This window comes from Akebia trifoliata, chromosome 11 (assembly GCF_017979445.1).
Source record: "Akebia trifoliata isolate Shusen 1 chromosome 11, ASM1797944v1, whole genome shotgun sequence".
NCBI lineage: Eukaryota > Viridiplantae > Streptophyta > Magnoliopsida > Ranunculales > Lardizabalaceae > Akebia > Akebia trifoliata.
Window position 1 is genome coordinate 50,256,383 of NC_141385.1, and position 25,969 is coordinate 50,282,351.

General features: G+C 34.2%; 3 protein-coding genes across 6 annotated transcripts; 1 reads left to right on the plus strand and 2 right to left on the minus strand.

Moving 5' to 3' along the window:
• The first annotated feature begins 1,542 nt into the window (after positions 1-1,542).
• Positions 1,543-5,854, plus strand: LOC147392464 (germanicol synthase-like). The gene is made up of 6 exons (XM_086459185.1): positions 1,543-1,740; positions 4,130-4,315; positions 4,389-4,478; positions 4,562-4,759; positions 5,055-5,139; positions 5,733-5,854. Exons 1-6 carry the CDS (start codon positions 1,543-1,545, stop codon positions 5,852-5,854), a joined length of 879 nt encoding a protein of 292 aa, XP_086315311.1.
• Positions 5,855-7,515: 1,661 nt separating this feature from the next.
• LOC147392465 (interactor of constitutive active ROPs 4-like) lies at positions 7,516-12,697 on the minus strand. 4 transcript variants are annotated; one of them, XM_086460133.1, is made up of 3 exons: positions 12,450-12,697; positions 10,593-10,656; positions 7,516-8,829 (listed from the first exon to the last, which is right to left on the minus strand). In XM_086460133.1, exons 2-3 carry the CDS (start codon positions 10,604-10,606, stop codon positions 7,689-7,691), a joined length of 1,155 nt encoding a protein of 384 aa, XP_086316259.1. In that variant the 5' UTR covers positions 10,607-10,656; positions 12,450-12,697; the 3' UTR covers positions 7,516-7,688. The 4 variants fall into 4 exon arrangements, with proteins under 4 accessions (XP_086316259.1, XP_086316256.1, XP_086316258.1 ...); XM_086460130.1 differs by having other exon boundaries at positions 7,516-8,835; XM_086460132.1 differs by lacking the exon at positions 12,450-12,697 and adding an exon at positions 10,764-10,938 and having other exon boundaries at positions 7,516-8,835.
• A 10,711-nt stretch (positions 12,698-23,408) lies between these two features.
• LOC147392466 (glucan endo-1,3-beta-glucosidase 11-like) lies at positions 23,409-25,694 on the minus strand. The gene is made up of 3 exons (XM_086457228.1): positions 25,472-25,694; positions 24,281-25,341; positions 23,409-24,001 (listed from the first exon to the last, which is right to left on the minus strand). The coding sequence occupies exons 1-3, from the start codon at positions 25,536-25,538 to the stop codon at positions 23,915-23,917; spliced, it is 1,215 nt and encodes a 404-aa protein (XP_086313354.1). The 5' UTR covers positions 25,539-25,694; the 3' UTR covers positions 23,409-23,914.
• Positions 25,695-25,969: the final 275 nt, after the last annotated feature.

Genomic DNA, 25,969 nt, shown 5'->3' on the forward strand with positions numbered 1-25,969 from the left:
AAAGAATTACCCTTTCAATCGAACTTGAGAGATATTTGCGACGGCGACGGCGAGAGAGGTTTGAGAGAGATTGATTGGCGACGGTGACGGCGACTTGGCTCTCCACAAGGAACTCGTTCAAACCAGATCTTGAGAGAGAGAGCTGTAGAGAGATGGGTTTAGGTTACAGCAGCCTTCGAAGAGAAGAAGAGAAGAAGAGAAGAGGGTTTGTTTTAATGTTTAGGATTTAAAACAAAAAAAACTGAAATTGAGGGAGCCGGTTTTAATTAAACGGATTTTTCTTTTAAAACCGTAAAACAGCCGCCGAACCGTTGGATCTGTTATGATCGCACGACCATAAAAACTTGGCACCAAACTTGTCAAACTTTAGGGCCGCTGAACCGCTCCCATATATATATATATATATATATATATATATATATATATATATATAGATATATGGGGACAGTTCAGCAGCCCTAAAGTTGCCAAGTTTGGTGCCAAACATTTTTCAAAATATGGATTAGAAGCTTTGGAATGAGCTTATTTTTTGTGAGGATCATCTCTATGATGAGGAGATCATCCTCACCAAAAATCAGCCTATTCCAAAACTTCTAACTCCATTAAAAGTGATTTACAAAAATTAGACGGTCTACGATTCTTCAACTTGTAAACTAGGGTTAAAAGTTTCAAAATGAGCTGATTTTTTGTGAGGATGATCTCTTCATCGTAGAGATCATCCTTACAAATAATCAGCCTATTCCAAAACTTATAACCCCATCAAAAGTGATTTACACAAAAATGTTTGGCACCAAACTTGGCAAACTTTAGGCCTACCGAACCGCTCCCTATCTATATATATAGGGAGCGGTTCAGCAGCCCCTTATGGTGCCCCAATGGGGTGCCACGCATTTTTTTGTAAATCACTTTTGATGGGGTTACAAGTTTTGGAATAGGCTGATTTTTTGTGAGGATGATCTCTATGGTGAAGAGATCATCCTCACAAAAAATCAGCTCATTTTGAAACTACCCTAATTTACAAGTTGAGAATCGTGGACCGTCCAATTTTGTAAATCACTTTTGACAGGGTTAGAAGTTTTGGAATGAGCTGATTTTTGGTGAGGATGATCTCCTCATCATAGAGATCATCCTCACAAAAAATCAGCTCATTCCAAAGCTTGTAACCCATGTTTTGAAAAATGCGTGGCACCATATGGGGGCACCATAATGGGGCTGCTGAACCGCTCCCATATATATATATTATATATATATGTATGTATGTATAATTAATATTTATATATAGATAATATTATTTTGAATGAGAAAATATTAATGTCCAATCAAATAAAATAGATAATTATTTATAAAGTAATAATTTAAAAATTGTAATTCCTCAATAATTGAAAGTTAAGATCAACTATTTCTTTTCAGCTATTTGTGTACTATGTTTTGCTTTTTTCTTTTTCTTTTTTTAAAAGGTATTGTTTTTCTTTTTCTGAATAACTTACCATATTAAATAATGATTATCTAGTAGTAGGAGTTGCAAAGGATTGATTAAAGAGTATGTGGAAGTTAAAAATTGCTGAAGGTGGTGGTCCATGGCTTTTTAGCACAAATAATTACATTGGGAGGCAAATTTGGGAGTTTGACTCTGAGCTTGGACTACCTGAAGAGCGATCAAAAGTTGAAAAGCCCACGATCGAGTTCCGCAAAAATCGATTTCAAGTCAAGGCATCCAGTGATGCACTAATGCAAATGCAGGTAGGACGCCATATTTATTTATTTTTATTTTTCTCTCACACACAGTGGGCTGTTAGTATTAAAATAAGAGAGTTACTATTGCCACACCAACTTTTACTAAGGTCACACCAATTGTGTTCAATTCATAGGAATTGGTGTGGCAATAGCTGCTCTCTAATATAATTACCATTTTATTCCATAAGAGATTGAGAATTTACAAAGTTTCATGATTAATTTGTACACAGTTTTGAGTCTATCCACAAGGTGTATGTATCGGTCTATAATTCTTCATCACTGCAACGTTGTAATTATTATGTGATGATAGTATAAAATTAAAACAAAAACAAAAAAGAGAACTATAAAATGTCCCAAGTAGGTGTATGCTTTATTTAAAGTCACCAAAAAAGTGTGCACCCTTTCCTAAAGCCAAGCTTTTTCAACACATTTTGAAATACACATACGCGATTTGTACATAGCTGGCATGGCAAGGGCACAAAACCGTATATATTTTTCCTTGTGTATCTCAAAGAAAACAATCTATGGTTATGTGCCTTTGACATGTCAGCCGCGTACAGACCGCATATGTGTCAGCATGTACATTTATCACAAATCTTTGAAATAAGACATAAGCCTTCCTATAGATAGAAATAGGGTCTAAATGGCACGTCTTGATTACATAATACACCTTGGGATGCATGCATGGCTTGTTTAGGAGCCCAAGGTGTTTTAAAGTCCAACTAAAGTGTGCCACGTAGACACCATTCCTATTTTATGGGAATCGTATTCACTATGTGAAAACTGAAAATTTTGACAAGAAAATTCGACAGACCAAAACCTACAAATTTTAGAAAGCGAAATTTGACGATCTATGACCGTTGAAATTTTTTAAAGCCATCAAATTTCTCCCATCCTCCATTAATTTAATGGTTTCGGTCCGTGAAAAAAAAATTGACAATGTAAAATTTGATGCCTTGGTCTGTCAAATTTTATGAAATTCAACGGCCTTGGGGCCGTCAAATATAGACTTTTTTCATGTTGTAATTGCTCATAGAATTTTACATCCTTAGTCGAGGAAAATGGCCCGAGGCATTCTGTTAAGAGTCGTGCTGGAGTGACCTCAAGGGAACCTCATATCACACTTCTTGACATGAAAGTGGATAGGAGCCATATATGCTTTTCACACTTATCTTGATGAAAAGCATCTATGGTTCCCAAACACTTTCACGTCAAGAAGTGCGATATGAGGTTCCAGCCTGAGGTCACTTCAGTATTATTCTTTTTTTAAGGAGGCTAAGTCCAGCTTTTGTCCATGAATAATGTTGGAGTGACCTCAAAGGTTGACCTCATTTCGCACTTTATTGACACAGAGGTGTGACAAACTATAGATGCTTTTCAGCAAAGTGCAACATGAGGTCAATCTTGAGGTAACTCCGATAGCGGATCCTCTATAGTGCAGTTTTCCTGTAGTACAGTTGAAGGAGCGTCACATGCAAGAGACATCAAAATCCCACCATTGAAATTTGGGATTTACACTGACCATTCACTTTCAATGCTTCTGATCAGGTTTAAAAAGATTTGTTTTTTAACCTTTTTTTTTTGCAAAACTGATCTAAATCATGATCATAACATGACTCATCTGTTAGTTTGTATTTGTCAACATGGATTCTTCACTATTTCAAGTGTACTACAAGCACAACTCTTTGTCCATTCTGCTCAAAGGGCTCCCCTGCATACAACCACCTTTAGCACTTCAGACAAGAAAGACTCGTGTGCTGGCGTGACTTAACATTTGGCATCGATACACACTTTGCTGACATGGAGGTGCGCAACGGAACCATGGATGCTTTTCACTTGTATGTCAATGAAAAGCATCTATGGTTTCATATACACATCCACGTCAGCAAAGTGTGAATCAATGCGACGTCTATACTGACTCCAATATTATTGTAGCAAAATCCATCATTTATTGAGTCCTTTTGCATCATGTGGGCTACATGTACAGTCATGCATGATATTTATCAATCCATCGGTTACAGGAAAAGGTTACATGGACCGAAGGACCACATTTAGGTAGAGCCTGGTCTTAGGTCCTCATTTGGGCCATTGATCCATATGACACCTCAGATCTCTTCGGTTCATGGTCTAGATTTGGTTTGTAAAAAAAAAAAAAACATTTCTTTTGACATGACTTAAGACTTAGAAAATTAATGAACTGCTATGGAACTCCCAAATTTAAAATTCAAATCCATTTAAGTTATTTTTTTCCCTATAGAATTCATAAAATTTTATGACATACATCCATGTAGCACCCAATCATGTTTTTGAACGTAAGATTAGTCCCATGGATACACTCAGCCACCACAAACTAACTTATTGGGCTGATCTCTGCTTCCTTTTGGTCTAAAAACAGTTTATAAAAGAGAACCAAATTGATCTGAGTATACCCCAAGTGAAATTAGAAGACAAAGATGATGTTACTTATGAGGCCGTTACTACCACATTGAGGAAAGCAGTCCGATTCTGTTCAGCCATGCAAGCTAGCGATGAGCATTGGCCTTCCGAAATTTCAGGCCCGTTGTTTTTACTTCCTTCCCTGGTAACTATGCTTAAAGAATTTACAATTTTGCATTAATAGAAATGCTAACTGTCTCAAATGATTCAAAATGCAGGTTATGTCACTTTACATTACTGGAACACTTGATGCTGTTCTATCATCAGAGCATAAGAGGGAAATTCTTCGCTATATTTATAATCATCAGGTGCAATCATCTTGGGCAAGTGAATCCAATACATATCTTTAGTCCCCTAAAGCTTATTTACTTAAAAGTGATTTTTTTTGTAGAACCAAGATGGTGGTTGGGGATTTCATATAGAGGGCCATATCACCATGTTTGGTATGACACTTAACTATGTCGCTCTGCGATTACTAGGGGAAGGACCTAAAGGCGGTGAAGAAAGGGCTATGGAGAAAGCAAGGAAATGGATTCTTGACCATGGTGGCGTTACATGGATACCATCTTGGGGAAAGACTTACCTTTCGGTATAGCCACTTAGAACACATTTCGCGTGTCTAGGGAAATTCAGTCTTGAATTTAAACATCGGTTTTGATTGAGGTGCCAACAGAGCTTTTATACCTGATTAATAATGAGATTCAGCTTATACCCATAACTGTTGGCATGCCCAAAAAAAATGTTTTAAGTTTTTAATTTTATATAAGAATAAAAAAATAAAAATTGTGCGTTTATTGAAACATCAATTTAAGTTCATTTAAAGTGTATGTCTATAAGTTAAAAGATGCTGTTATGTAACCGACATATTTTCTTCTTTGGTGTAGATACTTGGAGTCTATGAGTGGTCTGGCATCAACCCAATGCTACCAGAGTTTTGGTTTTCTCCTCCATATTTTCCTTCGCATCCAGGTTTGCAATAGATATCTATTTGTTTGAGAGGCTAAATTAATTATATATCCTCAATATCATAACTCCACATAGCTAATTACAACAAAATAAATAAATAATTACAGGAAATATGTGATGTTACACCCGCTTGACTTATATGCCCATGTCATATTTTTATGGGGAGAGGTTTGTTGGCCCAATCACGGATATCGTACTTTCATTGAGGGAAGAACTGTACACTCAGCCTTATCATGAAATGGATTGGAATAAAGCTTGCAATTCATGTGCAAAGGTAGGTTATGATGTACTTTGAAGTGCAATTACATATGTTTGCCGGATATCTCTGTGTATGTGTGCATGAGCATGTGCAACTATATCATTATTCTTTTGCCTCAATGTGTGGTTTATGCCTCGATGCTCGCCTAAGGGTGAGGTTCATTAAATATGCCTTGAAGCATAAGGATTAAACAAAAAAAGCATCCAAGGCATACGGCGCCATAAACTAAGAACAAATTAATAACTTTTTTAATTTTTTTATTTTATTTTAAATTTTCCTCTATATCCTTGATTGAAGCATATCTTTGTAAGGAGCCTCGATTTTTCTGATTGTTCAGGAATCCACTGGAACCTCCTTAAAGAATTTAATGTTACATTATGGAGCACACAGAAACATCTTCCCACTGTGGCTCTTGGAGAATATCGTAAGGCATGTGGTTCCATTGTCTTCAACTCATGAAACATGAATTATCTCCTCCATAGGTGGGCCTATTATTTCAATATTTCCAACCTTAATCCATATGTATCTTTATTTTTATTTTATTTTTAAAATCTATAATCAACTGATCAAATATTTTATATTATCTGAAATGTGAGAAATAATTTCTCCAAATGCATGGATCACCTTATTGTACATTTATTGTTTATAGAGAAAGATCTCTTGTTCTTATATTATAAGATTGAGATGGTGATTGGATAGTCTTATATGTTTAGTATTCACTTGTATATCTTTCCTTCGATGTATATTGGGAGATGGGTGAGTTCTACTGACACAAATCAACCTTAACCAACCTTTTAGAATCACAAAAAAATGTCCATGTATCACATTAAATTTAGGGACAATTACCCCAAAGACCTATAAAAAAAATATGTACCAAGAAGTCCCTTCCAAAAAAATGGACTCTTTAGTACTCAGTTTATCAAATATTAGTCTGCAAAGAATTTTTGAAGCAAAAATGACATAAATACCCTTTCAACGAATTTTGAGGTTGAAAGAAATATGTTTATGTCTAATCTCATGTTTTAAAATTAATGACCTTTCCCTTGACTATGGTCATCTCTTATATAATTATGTATGGAAAAAAATAGATCTAAATGAAAAAAATCCTTATATTTTCTTCTCAAAACTAGTGATTTTTAACTCACATGGATGATGATGGAGATGAGTATGGTTATCATCATCAACATTAAACTAATTTGATCTATGTATATTAGACTTATTAAAAAAATATAAATAATTAAAACATTATTTTAAAACTTGACTTGAATATTCATCTAATTGATTCAACTAAAAAATTAGCAAGTCTACTTAAATGAGTTAAATAAAATTATATTGTATTTATAAATAGATTTTAATAAATAAAAATATTATCTTTTATTTTCACAAAAATATTAATGACCAAATAAATTGGTCAAGTTTTTTATTTGACTCAGTATTTTTTTTATATTAAACCATTTTGTAAAGTTGTTGAAAGGGTATTTCAGATATTTTTGTAAAGAAATCTTTAAAAGATCCTTAACGGGTGAATATTTTATTAAGTGGGACATAAATGATCAGTATTCTTTTCTAAGAGACTAATCGGTACGTATTCTCAATAAATAGTCCCTCACAACATTGTCCCTTAAATTTTAACCATCATAATTATGGAAAAAGAAGATTTGACAGAATAATAGATTCCTAGGAAATTATGATTTGCAAGTGTATGACTATTAGACATTTCATCTTAAAATCGTGTTTCTCAAGAAAATTTTCTTATTTTAGTGTAAAAATATTCTTGGATCCGACTCGCCAGGAAAATGATTTTCTCATCAAGGTGGAAAATTCCCAAGGTTATTCTTTCAAATTATCCTCAGCCCAAAAACTAAAAACAATCCCTCTTTGACAGTTTCTAAAGTGCAATCAAACACACAAAAGCAAACATTCATGAGGAAATCCATTTTCCTCCAAAATTGATTTTTCCACAGAAAACGTTTTCTCTGCAATTACACAAACCCTGATTAAAACATCAAATGGTTAAGGCCCAATCAATTAGCATGAATTATAAAGAATTGAACCAAGAATTACTTCAAAAAAAAAAAAACTTATACAATCTGGATTATAGCATATAACAATTATAACACTAAGAGCAGAATTTACTTCTCGTTAAAACGTAGAAGCATATCTATTACACTGTCGATTCAGAGCGAAATTTTAAGTAAACATTTCGCAACCAAAACTAGATTAAAGGATTCGCAGCCATAGAGCTGAAGCAAAAAAACATAAACAGGAATAGGTGAAACTATGAGACCACCTCCTATTTCTGGCCCTTCTTTTTCCACAAATCTCCAAACATCCGAATGCCGGAGCCCTTTCTTTTCCCACTTACGAACCCGTCGTCCAAATCATCCGCAGCCATCATTGGTGACCCCTTGAAGCCATATCCACCAACCATATCAAAGGCGCCACCACCACCGCTAACATGTTTATCCATGGACCCACACCTCTCCCCAGCCCTCCTCCCATTCATATCTATTCCACCAGACAGCACAGCCGCGGCTGCGTCCGCCGCCTTCCTCCATTGCTCTGTCTGCACCCTTAGTTTCTTCATCTCTGACTCCAATTCTAACTTAGCTGTTTCCATGACTTCAAGCTCTTGGTTTAGACGAACAACATTCGCTTTGTTCAGTTCCAACTCCTCTCCCACTTGACTTAATTTCAGAGATGTTTCTTCCTCCTTAGCTTGAGCTGATGTGAGCTCTGCCAATGTCTCAGTTACCTTCCCCGTAAGCCTCTGATTCTCTACATTGAGCGTCTCTACCTCATTATCTTTCTCTACTAACTTGGTTTTCAGCAAATCTATCTCATCTTTCAATAAAGCTATATCATCCAACAATTGCTTTTCTGTCTCTGATATTGGTGGTTCTGTGCTTTTATCTATTGGTTTGGTTTCATTTTCTTCTTCCTCTATCTCGGGCTCAGCCGGCATTGTTGTAACTGGAACTTCAAATACATCGGTCTCCCGTGAGTTCTCATCCAAGGATTCATGAGGATTGCTTCCATTCTTTTCTTTGGATTCTTGGATTTCTGTAGGTGTTAGTGGTGCTGGAGGATGAGTCTCTTCTTCAGAGGTTGGGATGATAATGACTGGGTTTTCGCTTTTCTTCTCCAATTCTTTCTGAACTTCTTTCTTGGCAACTTCAGCAGAATCTAACTGCTCTTTCAGTTTCTTAAGTTCTTCCTGTGCATGGCCAAGTTGAGATTCCAAATCAGCAATGCGAGTCCCAAGCTTCTTCTGATTCAATGGATCAGTTTGAGAGCCTCGTGGAGATCGACGGTCTCCTAGTTTGGGGTTTCGATCAACAATAGGCCTTTGATGCAGGGGATCAGAATCTGAGCCTGATACCCTTAGATGATATGGGCCTCTGGAAGATTGTTTTTGAGGCACTTCTGACACTCTATCCCTAGCATCAAATTCAAAAACAAAAACCTCAATCACCATTTATATACCAGAGAGACAAACAGGTAAATAGTAAGCAAGCGCAGGTGACCAAGTACATACTGAATTTAGAAATATAAATCAATATTTTAAGAACCAAACCAATGATTGGACTGGAAACTCGTCAAATTGGTCGCACAGCATTCAGACTCTAGTTCAATTTGGTCCAATATCTATACATTGTTCAACTTGCGCTAGAGGCCAAGCAAAACACTTGAAATTTTATGTGAAGATTTTGAGTAGAAACATTCGTTATTGAAAACTACGACAATCAGAAAACAAGAATAGATTTTTAAAATGCCCCTCCCAAGTCTCGATTGAGCGAATCTAAGAAGCTAGAGGACCTGGAGATTTCACTAAGAAGTACTTCAAGCTAGAAGACAGCATTCGGAGTCACAAACAAAGGGTGATAAATTTGGGGGTCCAACTCAATCAATTGGCAATGAGTGGAGATCCGCAGGAACTCATAAGGAGAGAGATAAGGCAATGAGTGTCCAATGTGGGACTACACTCAACACACCCCGCACTTGTGTACCAAACACAACAAAAGAGAACCAACACTAGGCAATTTCTACTTATGAAATATTGTTGAACTACTACTTAATTTGGGAATCATAAGTGTTTATGGTAGGTATCTTGTGAACAAAATACTAGAGATTTACATCACCAATCTAAGAGGCAGTAGAATCCCGAAAACCCCACAATTGGAGATCCTCATTTGGCTATTTGGGTTTTACTTCAAAGCAAGTCTCATTTCAAAGAAACAAAAAACCCGCACAAAATCTAATATTTGGCCCCCTTGCTTTTGCTTTCTACAGAATTATTTAGTTGCAAACATATCTATCGAGATCTTAGCATTCATGAGTCGTGCTGGAGTGACCTCAAGATTGTACCTCATATCACACATCCTGACATGAAAGTGTGTGGGAACGATAGATGTTCTTATTCGTATCTCAATAAAAAGCATCTATGGTTCCTGCACACTTTTACGTCAGGATGTGCAATGTGAGGTTCAATCTTGAGGTCACTTCAGCATTATTCACTCTATAAAGTGCCCTTATTTCACACTTTCTTGACATGGAGGCGTGCACGGACCATAGATGTTTTTCATCGGGATACGAGTGAAAACTATCTATGGTTCTATGGGACCTCCACATCAGGAGAGTGTGAAATGAGGTCAATTTGAGGTCACTCAAGGACGACTCCCTATAAAAATATGAGAAGTTATATAGTATAGTATATTTCTACAAATATGAGAAGTGAAAAAATGAAATCGCATGTGAGAATTTCCAATCAAACATATAGCCTCGCAGGAGTGTCCCCTTGGCACAGTAAGTCCCGCCAGTAGAGGAAATTAAAATTCATGAAAATGGTCATATACCAAATCTTGTAAAATAAAAAATAAAAAAAATCACAACAGTTGGTACAACCAATTTGATTAATTTACATTTATGCCCTTGAGTTGAATGGAAGTTCACATAGAGAGGTTAAAATTAAGTAAAGGACTTTGTTAACTTGTGACCAACAGTTTGTCATAATTCTTTTTTAACCAATTTCATAAATATTAAAAAATGTAGCTGGTTCATTTTTTATTTTTTATTTTAGGCAAAATACTCTGTTGTTTTCTTAAAACACCCATGATTCAACCTGTCTAGGAGTAAACCAAGATCAGATATATACTTTCAAAAAAGGAAAATTAGCTTGAGATTTAGGCTGTCAAACCTTGATCTCGGCATTTGTTCTTGTAATAATCTCACAGAGAGGAAACCCCTAAAGTTTCAGAATTCTGCAAATGATACCAAAATCAAGAACATAATGAGAGAAAAATATACAAATGAAATAAATTAATCTCCAATTGATCATTCATTAAGTAATCACCGCCTTCATACGCACATGCTGGCCTGCCTCTCTCTCTCTCTCTCTCTCTCTCTCTCTCTCTCTGCTTCATTTTCTTATATCCTCAAAAGATGGGATGCATCAGTCAATGATAGTTCAAAAACTTTAAATTATGCGCACAGAGGGACCGAGCACGCTCACTCAAATGACAGAAATGCCCTTGTATGAATCTGATTGAATGTTACTTCAAAGAAAAAAAAAATCCATACACGAAATATTTGAATTCTATTCAACTTTGGGTTGCAAAAATCCTGTCTAAAATTTGATACATAAAAAATTGGGTAATAGGATAGTGATGATATAGTGGTGATGATAATAATAATGAAGGTAATAATGAGAATATTGAGATTATTAGTAAAAAAATAATAATAATAAAAAATTAAGAGACAAATTATAAGTTTGAAAAATTAAGATAACACCTCCAATAATTACAGAGGGGCTTGCCATCATTTTTTAACAAAGAAGAAAGAGACATTTGTCATGTAAAAAAGTAAATTCTTCTAAAATTTTGAAACAGGATGACTTCAAAGTTGAACTCATGTTACATGTTACAACTTATAAATTTAGACTTTATAACATACAACAAGTTACAGTAATATTCTTTTTTCAAACTGATTTATAAAAATTTGTAAAATTTCATAAAAATTGCGTTTTATTCTTTTTTTTTTTAACTTAAAATACATGAATTATTCAGAATAATTCAATAATTCAAAGAACAATACTTTCATTTAAAATAAATAAAAAATCCATGAATTTTTCGCGAATTAGACAGTAGATTGGAACTCGTATTTTCTACCCGTAACGGACTCTGAAGAGAAGTATCTGCATCTCCATCTCCGGTGTTCCCGTAAAGTACCCATCTCTATCTGGTTATGGTATTTTTGTCTTTTAAACTATAAAGAGAGAAAAAAGATGAGCTATTATTATATATTAACCGCACGTGACACTGTAAAAGTTGTGATCTTTATTATAGCAGTGGCATTTTCGTAATTTTGAACGTCAAGATATTATACAATACAAATAGTCGTACAGACATTCTCTCCTTTCATGAATTATTTCAAATCAAGTTTCAAGTTTCGACTTGACCTTAGAGAAATTCCCATTTAAAAAAAAAAAAACTTTAGAGCTTGAGAGAGTTTTTATTTCTTTTTAGATCTTAACCAAAATAAGTTGTAGAAATCACAGATAAACAAGAAAACAAGCAGTATTAGAAGATACTTTGATTACAGAGATCTAAAAAGTATATCTGAAATCAAGAAAACAAACAGTATTATAAATCTTACAGAAATAATTTCAGATCAAATCAACAAGATTTGAAAATATCAAAATAGGACGCTCTTAAAGTGATTAATCGTACCGAAATCTCACAATATCACCATCATCATCATAACCTTATCTAAAAATTGGGGAAAAAATAGGAGAAAATCAAACTAATGTCTTACAAACATAGATCTTGGAAACAAAAAAAAATACTTTTAAGAGCTGAAGTAACCCTGAAACCACTATTAAGCAGACCTTTTCCCTTATTAAAGTACTTCAAAACCAAATCTAAAAAACAGAGATCTGGTTCTCTCTCTAGTTTGTTTGCAACCAGAAAGAAGAAGCTCCAAGAAAGTCGAAGTTTTTAATAAATTTCAGGAAAAAAAACAAGAACATAGACTAAGAAGAAAGATCAGATCTTACCACGAGATCCGTCGCTAACACAGTTAAACTAAGTTACTTTCTTCTTTGAGATCTGAAAAAATCCCCATCAAATGAACTCGATCTCTAAAAATCCTGCAAAAGAAAGCATGAAAAGAAAATGTGAAAGTTTAGAATACAGAGTGGACAATGAAGAGGATTTTATGGGGCTTCAGATGTTTTCAAAATAAAAGGCGGTAAAAACTGGAGAGAGAGAGAGAGAGAGGGTCTTGAAGTTGAAGTTTGAATGTGAGAGAAATGAGAATCCAAGCTAAAGGACAAGAGGGAAATCATACAAACTTTTATTGAAAGTCCAACCTTTGTCCTTTTTGGGTATTTGTTTTGTCTTTATTCCATCTTTCCAAACTCCAGCAGTATCTTCATTTTGAGTCTTTAAAAGGGTATATTTAAATGCCCCAAAATTTTGCCTTCAAGTGTTTGTATGTCAAAGATTCGTCTCCAACTATTAGGGTCAATGCCATAAGCCTAAAATAATCGCTTTTATAAAATCACTTCTATAAGAAGTGTGATTAGAACATTGATTTTTGGGTTAAAAAATTTTAGTGTTTTTCTTTTTTTTTACATCGACAATTACTTTTAGAAAGTGTAATGATTTTCTGATGCCACCCTATGATATACGCCCCATTACAAAACCGTAGATCATTTAACTCGAGATACATATAATCATAAATCTTTTTCTTATGTATCCCGATCCAAATAATCTACGGTTCTATGATGGTGGTGTGTGTCAAACAAAGGCGTCATATGATTATGACTCTTCTAGAAATTATGTATAATTTGGTAAAATAAAATATAATTTTCGCATTTAAAATTATATTTGATTAACCATAATGCCCATTATGTACGGTATGCGAAGAGTGAAGAGAAAGAAATGAGGATTTAGTAAATAAGTATAATCAAGTAAAATATTTTTCATTAAATTTACATTGTTGCTTTTGTTTGACTTTTAGCAAAGGCCAAAACACAAATGTGGATTTGGACAGTATCCTTAAGTAAATAGCAAACAAGACTTTGACTCCAAGAAAAAACTTTTAAACTGGGTCAAAGATGACTTAATTCATGAATGACTAATATAAAGAAAGGCAAAAGGTTTAAGATAGGTTGAAGGAGGTGTGCCTTGCACAACATCTAACTGAATGAGAAGCTAATTTTACGACTCAAAAGTTGTGCTAAAAACAATCTTAGGGCTTGTTTGGGGCAATTCTCCTTTCAAATGAAATATTCTACAGAATCATTTCTATAAGAATTGTAATTGCAACATCATTTGTTTGGGAACAATATCCAAGAAATGCTTTTGAGAGATCCAAACATTGTGTAGCGTTTGGTGAAAAGCAGCTTTTGCTTAAGAGATTGTGTTTGATTGATCATAATAATCGTTAAAGACATGTATGAAGAGTAAATAGGGAGGAGGAGAATGACACTTAAATAGGTATAATCAATGAAGACATTTCAACCAAAAGTGGTTTCATGAAGCAAATGCATCATAAAAGCATTTTTTATGGAGTCCGACTTTGAAGTGGGGGCAGCCCACTTCAAAATTTGAAGGAATCCTAATCGTTACAAAACACATGGCGTCTTGAATTTATTTCACACCCTTACATTTTTGCTAAATTTAAAATACCTCCTTGAAAATTCCACATGTAATCCAGAGGGTTCTCTCAAATTTTTTAAGTGGGATGATTGCTTCAAAGCTTTTTTTCTTTTTTTTTTCCTTTTCTATGGGCAAAAGGCTAAAATTACAGTGAAAAGTTATGCCAAGTGCATATAAGAGATTGGATCCAACCACCCTAATCCTAGTGATGGCTATCTTTACTATTATAATGAGAGAAGGATACTAAAATTTGGATCTTACAAATGCCCCCTTTTTTATAATTAAATTTAATATAATCAAAGTCATTTTGGTAGAAATCAAGAAAATTGCAATCTATGACTCTATAATCAGGTTGGTTAGATTTCAAATTTACATAAATATCATTTTTCAATTTAATCTTCTTCAAAAACCCTTTAATCAATATTTTAATTACAAATAAATCATTTTTGACACATGTATACATGCCACCTTCTAGTAAAGATAGAAAGAGTTTCAAGAAACTATCTGAAAAGATTATGAAAACCTAAAAAATGAAAGAAAAATAAGGGAACATATGAAAATAATATCCCATCCTTGTAGCGAGGTCAAGAAGGAACCTTTGGCTCTAATGCAACAATGGTTACATCACGGATATGAATTGTTCCAATTATTTATTGTTTGTTCTGTTTGTTTCATCGAATACTCTCTACTACTGTTATTGTACTCCTAAGCAATTCCTTGAATTGAAAGGATTCGAACAAAAAACCCTTTTATACAACACAACCATGAAAGGGAGGTTTCTAGATTTCGCATCTAATTGACACAACTTCTTTTTTTCTAATTTAAATGTCACATTTTCATCGTGCTCACCTTGAAGAATCGATTAGGAAAATCTTGTTTGGTACACATTTGATCATCGAATCCTACAAAAAGCATAAGTGGATCAGAAAACAAAGTTGCCCAATTCCAGCTTTTGCCATAACTTGAACACACTAGATGTCTTTTTGTAATTTAAAATATTAAGTTGATTTTGAAGGTAACATAAGAAAATCATATTTTTGTAATTGTAGAAAAATAGCTAATGTGATTATAGGGCTTGTGGTGTTGTAATTGAGAAAACTAGGGTAAAGTCATCTTTATCAAAATTTCGATAAAGAGATCCTCAAAAGGCCAAGTTCCACAAACCTTGGGAATTTGTGGCCCCACCTGTTGGTGTACCTCACACCTATAACAATAACTGATCACTGCCACTTGATTCAAAAAAAAAAAATTCATCAATGAATCCTGACTAATTGATTTGAGCATTTTGTTTGTGGTACTCAAAATCGATGTCCACGATCATCAATAAGTCCCACACATGGGCATTTTAAGATGTCTTTATCAAACTCCAAACAAGAAGGATGGAGGGCCATGACAATCCATGTGAAATATAAGAAGTTAGCTGAGATTGAGATCCAAGACATTGCATGTGAGAAATTTAATTGTTGAGATGGATTCTTCTTAGACCTGTCGTCTCTACTTGTAGTCTCTCCAACTACTCCAACAACCGTTCTCATTACCATTCTCTCCACTAGCTTGACACGTGTTACACATTGGATGGATCCGATTAAATCGAACTATGGATGGTATAATGCTTTTTTTTTTAATTTATATTAATTTTAAAATAATTTGAAGATTTGAGATTTTGATATCACATCAAAACTTTATCCCAAAAACTGGGCTTTGAGGAGTAAATATATCATGTGCTGTCCAATGAAAATGTAACACGTGTCCACCCGAGATCTCGATGGATAAGATTAGTATACCACGAGGATAACTGCATAAGAGATGTTATATGACCATAAAACGACGGTGATGGAGTCCAATTCATGATTAATAAATAATTGATTATCCATGAGAAATAAAGACATATAAATGAACCAAAGAATCATGTAAAGCAAGACCGCGATGACTGCCACATCATTCCAAATGATACCTCAACTCTCTAGAGTTCATGATCTAGATTAGGTCTAAAACAAAAAACATTTTCCCCTTTATAAGATTTTGAAAAATGGATGACTACTAAATACCTAATTTTAAGATTCAAATCCAATGGTGAAAACATGTTTTTCTATTTTTTATTTAGTTCATAAACTTTCATGCTTTGAAGATCATCCTCGGAACTTCAATACATTTTGACATATATCACTAAAATTTTACTTGATTTTGAAAATTTTTGACAGTACATCTAAACCACTAGTTTATAAAAACTTGTCGATGTAGTTAGTTATATATGGTAGAATCTACTGTTTTCGTGATGAATTTTTGGTGAAGATAATCTGAAATACCCTTGGGAGGGAGCCATACTTGGGCAGAGTCCTTACTCATTGAGTGTGATTTCTGACCTCAATATCTTATCCATTATGAAATAGGTTTATGTTTGATATTACTTAAACTAATTTAAGAGAAAACATTTATGTTTGGGGCCTACAAAGAGTTGGTATACAATTAAAGTGGCCATCAAGTCTGTAAATAAGATAGAATCTATCTTTGCCAATTTCCTTTGGAGAAGGATCCCCTCAACATTTATAGCTCATCCTACCAATTGGACAAGGGTGTGTCATCCTTTTAAGGTCGGGAAGATATTAAACTAGAATCCTACTGGGTTTATTTCAAAACATTTTTGAAATATCTCGATCAGAAAGAATAGATCTATTTGAAAATCTTGAGTGCAAAGAAGATATGCTGGCATTAATGGAGAGATATATGTATGGTACATTGTTGTAAGGAAGCGTAACAAGAGTAAAGATAAAAATAAAAAAAAAACGAACACTCAAGATTTACGTGGTTTGGCAAATTGCCTACGTCCAAAAAGGAGAAGGAGAAAAATCCACTATCAACGATAAAATTTACGAACTCTCTGTACACGACCGCAAGGAACCTCACAGAGCAAAAATATAAAAGAAACCCTACTCGAAAAAACATTATACATATTTCACAAAAAAAAAAAAAAAAAATCGTCTCCAAAGTAAGAGGATGACATTAGTGTTGTTTCCCAACACAAAATGAATTGACAGTGAAAGCGCCCTCAATCCGCGAGGTGCGCGGATCCGCTTTTGACCCTTGAGGTTTGGGAGTCGCCACCTAGTTATTGTGGTCTAGGAACCAAACTGACTCTAACATGGATAAAAAGAACTAATCTACCATAAAAAAATCTGAATTCAGGGATCAAGTTACGGGGTTGGAAGGTGTTAGGCACCAACCCCGCCCGGCCAAAGCCGGTCTCTACTAACTTCCCAAGTAAATTACATTGCTAAAACCTAGATAAAAATAAATAAAAATAAAAATTTACCTTTCCGATAGCAAGGACTTTGTTCCCTCAGATCTGACAAAAGAGCTCCTTGTACCGTGCTCCCTCGCTTCGTTCTGTCTCCGGATTTGACTTCAGATCTCTTAGATCAAGGTATCTCCTTGTTTCTGAATCTGAACTCTTCAAGTTTGTTGCGGATTTGGGGGTATTTTTGGAGGGCTTTTAGATGTTTTCTAGACTAAAATTGAAGGAGGGATGTTAGGTAAGGAGTTGGGGCTCCAAAACTAGGGTTTATGGGGGGCTAGGAGAGCTTCTAGACCTACTTCTCCTAGGGTTTATTATTTGATGCGAAAATAGGGTGTGAGCACCTCTATTTATAGATGTTTTTAGGGGTTGATTTGGATAGAGTTAGTGTTTAATTAGAGATCTTTTAATTAGAGTTGTGTTTTAGTTTGACTTGTTTTAGGTAGAATTGTGTTTTAATTAGAATTGTTTTAAGTAGAATTGTGTTTTAATTCAAATTGTTTTAGGTGGAATTGTTTTTTAGTTAGAACTCTATTAGATAGAGTTATTATTTAATTAGATCTCTATTATGACTTTTGGTCTTATTTGATTGACTTTTAATGTTTTGACTTTAGTCTTAATTGATCGACTTTCAATATCTTGACTTTAGTCTTGCTTAATTGACTTTAATTTTGACTTTAGTCTTACTTGATTGACTTTAATACCTTGACTTCAATCTTGCTTGATTTACTTTAAATTTTTGGAGAAGGCCCCTCCATAATTTCTTTAATTCTTTGGACCCCCAAATGGAGGGGTCCTTAAAGAAATATCCCACGAACCCTCAACAATTTTGCCTGAGAGTCTGATTAATCGATTTTTTAGGTTCAAATTTTTAAATTAATTTCATTAATGTTTCACTTTAATTATTTAATATTTTATTTATTAATTTCGAATTTTTTAATTATGAAAATTGTAAAATTACCGTTTTGCCCCCGGAGAGGACTTTTCACGTTTCAAGTCGATTTTTAATGTTCTAGGATGTTTTAGAATCGATTTTTCGTAAGGAATTCAATGAGAATGTTGGTTTGTGTCATTTATGAAAATTTTTGTGTGAAATGATTGTGAACTTTATGAGGGGCATTTTCGTAATTTTGTCAAATTCTGTTAAAATTGGCGAAATGATTTATTTGGTTTCGATTTGTTATTTTATGTGTTCGAGAGAGTTTTCCTAATCGTAACGTAGGCTCTAGGGTCGTTTTGAGGTTAGGGGTATTTTGGTAATTTAATCATTTTTAGTGATTTTTATCGTGAAGCTTCTTTTTGGTCTACAAGATGATGATTTCTATGTTTCTGGGGTCGTATTTTCCTAGCGTAGCGTGGTTTCTAATGTTTTGTTAATTCGAGACACCTCATCCGGATTTCTGAAACACATCTGGTAACAAAATAAAGCAATGGAATACACATCCATCATTGGGAATCATTGCAATCGGATTGACGAGTTGATTAATCAGGCGAGTGCAAAAATAGGGTGTCTACAGACAGACAATTGAAATTTAGAGAAAATGAAGAGTGCTACATGTTGGGGCGTCTCTCTACATCCTCCTTTGCATATTGTCAAGACTTATCGAAAGTTGCATCCAACCCCATGTTCAATTATGATTTTTTAATCAGGTGTTGGTTTTGGATTCATTATCAGAGACAAAAATGATTCTTTCTTAGCTAGACTGCTCGATGGTTTAGGCCTTGCTTGCAGTTTGATATAATCAAGTGGAGTTTTTAATTTGCTAGTTTCAAGGCTTTGGAGTTTGCTCTATCTCAAATTTTTGTGAATGTGCATGTGTCATCTGATTTAGTGACGGCGATTAAGACTATTGAAAATCAAATTGAGATTCTTCGGAGATATTCTTGAAATTTTCAAGAAAGAGATACTCTAAGAATAAGATTCCTCAATGCTTGCTTATTATCAAAAAAAAAAAAAAGAAAATCAATTCCTAGTCAGAAAATGTAAGCCAACCTATTGAGGGGAGTCGAGTTGTGATTCTTTCGGAGAGTGATCGTTGCATCAGGCAGTCCTCGTACATCCAAGTAGGTATTAATTGAAGACTCATCAAACACAATTGAATGGCATCATTTTCAGGCCCAGGTATATATTTGTCAGGCTCATAAGCCCAAGCTCAGCCTCAATCCAATAATTAAACTGGACTGGCCCAACCCAGACTTAAGGAAAAATGGAGCACTTTGATGAACACAAGCCCGCGGTCCATTACAGGCAGCCTATTGATACCCAAAGTTTTTTGGAGTGGAAGAAAATGGGTTGGGAGAGGGAATCAAGGTTTTTGGAAAGATGAATTGGCTGGGTTTAATTGATGATCCAAACTTTGCTACATTAGGGATCTAGATCCACCCTTTAAGAGTGAGAGAAGATAACCTAAACCTATTTAAGGTTATCTACTATTTTGATGTTATGGAAGCGTATTTGAATCAATAGATTCGACAAAGAAGAAAATTCAAAAAGATCATAGAAAATAAATTGTAACGATAAAAATTGTATCTCTTGCATAGGTTGTCCCCTTTATATAGACTCAATTACAATGTAAATCAGAAACTAACAAGTAACAACACTTCTAAAGTAACAATAGACTAGAAATTGTATTAGAATTTTGAAATAGAAATCCTACTTGAATTAGAAAAATACTCTCAACATTATTATTTTTTAAGTTGAACCATCTATTTTTATTTTTTTAAGTATAAGAAGGGGTTCAAGGGATTTGAACCTAAGCCCTTCAATATTATTTTTTTTTAAGTTGAGTAAGTTATTTTTTATTTTTTCAAGTATAAGAAGGGGTTCAAGGGATTTGAACCTAAGACCTTGAGAACATCCTCACAAGGTCTTTTTTTAAATAAATAAACATATAAGACTAAAATAGAAATTGGGTTGAGTATGGACTCAATTTGGTCAACCCAAATTAGACTGGTCAAACAAAGTTGATTTAATCAAGCTGAGTCAACTCGATCAAATTTTGGTGGGTTGATTCGGTCATGAAAATTCTCTACTCTAGTGCAATTGCTTCAATAAATGAGAGAACATAACCTAAATCTATTTAAGGTCACTTACTATTTTCTAATGGATAATTCTTTAAGAATCATGACCATATTGAATTTCATTAATAGTTTTGGAATTAAAACATAACAGAATCTCTTTTTTAAGAGAATTTTGTTGGTCGAGGGGCAAACCATATGCATGGGTCCAACAAAGTTATCATGTCTGAACGGATTCATCAGCAACTTTACTACAAGGATCACGTTGTGCTTATGTGCATTTAAAAACTCAATAAACCGATTAGAGTCGGATGTAGTCCTTCGAATCATCCAAGTCAAATAAATACAAATATTAAATGTAAAATGTGTTTATAATATGGAAGTAAAGCCAATTATGGAGTTGAATGTTGGAGGTCAAGAGGTGTCATTTTAAAGATTGAGCATAAGAGAGATGAAGAGATTGAGTTAGGTTAATGCAAAACTTAAGAAAGATAAAGCTAAAAATGAACGAATACAATCAGGAAAATATAATAAGTTATATCATAGGGGATAAAATATGAGAAAATCATTTAAGATGATTTGGGCAAATACAATAAAGGTCAATTGCTTCCTCGATAGAAGGAATATGCAGGCAAGAAGACCATAGAAAGGCCCAAAAGAATACAGATTTAAATAATATAAAAGAATAATGTTAAAGTGACCTCACGATTGACTTCAATTCACACTTTTCTGACGTGTAAGTTTGTAGGAATTATAGATGCTTTTCATTGAAATACGAGTGGACAACATCTATGGTTTTGTGCTCATGAGGTCACTCCATCACGGACTCATGATAAAGCTAAGGGTCGTGATTTTCTGACCCCTCCCCTCCCTTCTCTTCTCTGACATACACTCCTGATGTGGCATGTGCCAAAATCATTGAATTTTTCTCGGGATACAAATCCTATTAATATGTGCAATTGTATATTCCGAGGAAAAATATATGTCAAGGGTGTATCTCAGGGGTGGAGGGGGGGATCAGTTTATCATTATTCTAAAGTTAAAAATCATTATGAACACACTTTGAATAACAAAAGATGTAACTTTCGATAGAATTAAATGATATAATATGATTCATTCAGCCAACTGCATACTTTTACTTCTAGGATAAGATTTCGATGATGACTTTAAAAATTAATTTTAGAGCTTTAAAATGTAAAATTATGTCTAATTTTTATTTATTTTAAAAGAAACTTCAAATATAGCATATAACCCGGATGATTTCCTAGTCAATTTATGAGTTGGTTCAAATGAATTTATTATTGAATCAAATCAAACTTTCATCTAGTGGTATGAAATCGGCTGAGTTGCGAGTGAAAGGACGAGGGACCAGAAAGAGAGTATTTTGATGTAAAAGTGCAGCTTTTAAGGCTCTTTGTCTAAATGATGAAAATTATAAAAGTGTATGACCTCATTATAATAATTAGTACTATCATGATTACCTCTGGAAACATATTTAGAAGATGGTCAACCTATCATCTTATTATTTATAAACCACAACCAATATTGATCATATAAGCAAATCACCTGGTCCCTCCACCCAAAAAAAAAATTCTGTGAAAATACACCATCTTTCATCTCTCTTTCTCTTAATATTTTACAAGAAACTGTTTCTCCTACAAGAAGAGATCCTTTGTAGCACTTTTTTTTTTCTTTCTGTAGTTCCCTATATAATATTTTTTCTTTAGCAATGTATTGGTGACTTTGACGAAAAAATAACATCTTAATTATTAGTCCTGTAGTTTTTAGAGATTAGATCAGATTTTAAGAGAAAATTTTCATTTTATTTTCAACTAGGATCAAAGTTTTTGAAAATAGGTCATTGAACTCCCAAAATTAAAGAGTGTATATACCATCTTGTTGACGAGACAATCTCTTAGTCCCTAAAACCACTACAGGCAGGAAAAGGGCATTACAAAGAATCCCCTAAGTAGTAGATTCTCCTAGCCCACTTTTCCTATACCTATTGTACTATAGTCCACAAAACCTCAAATTTAAAAAAATATATATAAATAACAACTCAATCCTCTTGTACTAAAGATAAAATGTTTTTTTCTTTTTTGACTAATGATAAAATGACGCACTAAAATATACGTGGATGATGTGGCAAGTGCACAAAACTGTAGATCTTTTTCCTTGTGTATCTTGAAGATCTTTTTCCATGGTTCTGTGCACTAGCCACATCAACCGCTTATAGATCACGTATGTTTTAGCATGTCCCTTTATCTCGACTTTGATCCATGGTTCTATGCACTTGCCACATCAGCCACTTAAAGACCATGTATGTTTTAGCATGTCCATTTATCTCTACTTTTTTTTCTCAGATCAAGTGCTTGAAAATGAACGGTGACTGAACTCCTAAATTTAAATGATTGGATGTAATTATCTTGATAATCTAATATATTCTCAATTGTTAATATATACAAAGAAATAAAGTAGTCTTATAGTATAATCCAACCTCCCATAAAGTTATTTCTACAACCAAACATCTCTCACAACAACGCACATGGTACACATCAAAAGAAACCCAAATGCTGATCCACAAACAATATTTGTTGAAGAGAAATTATATTTGGATGGTTCTCCATATTCTAATTGTCTTAAAGAAGCACCACTATGAAATATTCTTGGTGGGATCCTTCCAATTATGGGCCACAAATGTGCATCATGATCTTTGATTGGTAGAATAATCTTTGGGGCTATTTCATGGGGTACCTAAGATTGTTTTCCTTGTATAAAGAAAAGCTCTTGTTAAAGGATCCAAAGTCCAAAGCTGACGGTTTTGGTCAGGGAATAAAGCTAGCTAGGGCTACCCTTGTCCATTCGAAAATAAAATAAAGAACCAAAAAAGTCGACCCTTTAACACTTAGATTTTATTTTCTATCTTTGTATGAAAAACCTAAGGATTTAAAAATATATATTTATAAAAAAGCTAATAAATAAAGAGAAAAATTAGATAATCGTTATGCATTCCACGTCTCAAAGTAGATTTTGCTTTCCTTCCAACCAATGAGAATTAAGTACACAATTGCCCTACCATTATTAAAATACATACAATATTTAATAAAAGTTATTCTCTCAAACATGAACAGCATAAATACTTCCTAAATTTACAAAGTAGTTAAAAATAAAGTAAAATAAAATGCTTTCCCTTCTCATTTCCTATATCAAAGAGAAGTGATAGCATCCATCACAACAATATTAAACATTGTGTTTTGCCCCATCGCATCTCACAATCAGCCCATATGCTTAATTAATCAAGACCATCTGATAAATGGAGCTGATTCATCATTCTCATTCAACGGTCCTAAATACTCCATTGATGGACATTTTGATGTGAAATTGAAGTTCATTATCACACAACAATCAAGCTCTTTTAGGCTTTTTTTTTTTTAATTCCGTAAGTCCATAGCTGCATTGCACTACTTTGGAAGCTTTTTTGCATGTTTCAAGTGCAAAAAAAAAACCTAAAGTAGGCCCAATTTCCCTCTCTCTTTTTTTTTTCGTCTAGACTGGTCTTCGCATTAAAACATGAATTGTCAATAAATATACAAAAATCCAATATCGCAAGCTTTCATATCCTTTGTTTGCTGCCTGTTCCACAACAATATCATTAAAAAAATGGAAAAAAAAAAACAGAAGGAAAAAAATCAGACATATATTTGATCATAATATCCATCATTTGACATTAATATGAGATAAACATAAGAGTTTAACTTTATTATGAAATAAGAAAGAAAAACACACGTACATATGCACAATTTGTGCGTAGACGTATTCTCCACTTTTCACAATTAATCTTCTTTTCATTTTTCTCTCTTTGTGAAGTTGGTTTAATCATTGGAGAAAAAAATAAAGCTATGGTGGTTTTACCTGTGTAGCAGAAGAAGTAAGCGAAACTGAAGCTGTAGTTGAAGTCGAAGTTGAAGTAGTACTCGATAACGCAGATAACCCGACATTATAAGTCATGGTTAAATCGGGTTGATAAAGACCGTAGTTCCTCTCCGATGTTTCGCCAGGCTTTGCATCCTCGTTAAACAAAGCAAACAAATAAACCTCTAGTCTTTGATTAGGTCTCAAAGGAGTCCCTTCATTCCCCAGCTGTCTTCTTAACAAATTCCTGTTGTAAATCTCAGCATTTTCTATAGTTGCACCAACTTCATTCACGTCTCCTTTTGATGGCCACCCAGTCTCAGAAACCCTAACTTCCACCCCTCCAAAACCCATTCTAGAAATAGCAAAAATAACTGCATCAACCTGTGCATAGAGCATGTTGTCATAGTGTAGCTTGGTATAAGGGTCAATCATTCCTGGATTAGGGTTAAAAAGAACATAATCTAAAGGGATCTTATTTGGGTTGTCTTTGTAAGCAAAGTATGGGTAAGCATTGATCCAAAAGGGTGCCCTAGTGGTGGACAAGAATTTTAGTAGTTGGCTCATGACTCCGGCTAGGTCTTGTTGGAAGCTTCCGGCTGAAGGTGGGTACGAATTAGCTAGAACAGCTAGGGAATTAGAGGTCGAAACATGGATATAAGAGTCAAGGCCTAGTTGAACTAGAGCTTCATGTATGCTGATCATTGCAGGTACCACATTTGATATTAGTGTCGCATCGTTGCTTGTGAAGATCTCATTCCCGACTTCGATGCCAGTGATCTTTGTGGCCGGGAAGTATGGTTTAATGTGTGTTGATATCCATTGAAGGGCTTGTTGAGGGTCCATCACGACGCCAAGCATATTGTTTTCGATGGTGACAATGAGATCAATGTCGGAGTGAGCAAATGCTGTTAGGACTTGAGGATTTGTGTCATAAATCCTAGTTTGGGTGATCTTTAGGTAATTCAATAGGGCAACAACCTTCTCAGGTGGAGGTAGATTGTCGCCGACTTGACCATAGTTGATGCCAAGCGACGTAACTCTTCTTGGCAAACCAAAATCTGTAAACAAAATTAGATAAAATTTAAAGATTAATTCACCATTACAAATTAGAAAGTCGGAATGGGTGTGACTTAAATATACAAAAAAATAAGTTTGACAAAAAGAAATGCAAAAATAGAGAGAGGGTACCTGAGGAGAAGAGATAAAACAGAAGAAAAATGTGAGTTATTGTAGTACTGAAAATGATGGAAGCCATAGAGAGAAATAAAGAGAGATTCTTGGTTCCTTAGAGAGAGAGAGAGAGTTAATTGATATGGAGGAAGATATAGATGGAGAGAATATAATGTGTGAAGAAGCTTTGAATTCCTTTCTTTTCTTGTTTGCTATTTTAGGGGTTTGGCTGTCTAAGCCAACGTTGCCTTAACTCTCTCTATGATCTTCTCCCTTCGGACGGCTACTTATTCTTTTTGTGTTGCCTTTGAGACAAAGACGACACATCCCCTTTCAAATGTAGTTAAATGTCGAAAATACCCCTTAACTCTTTCTTCAAACAAAAGAAAACTTGAAAGAGCCCTTCGATCTATAAGGCTAAGGTATTGCATATTAAATTGAAATATTTAAAAATTTTAATCTGCCAATAAAGTATAATTCATGATGTGCTTTATAGATTATGGTATAAAATTAAAA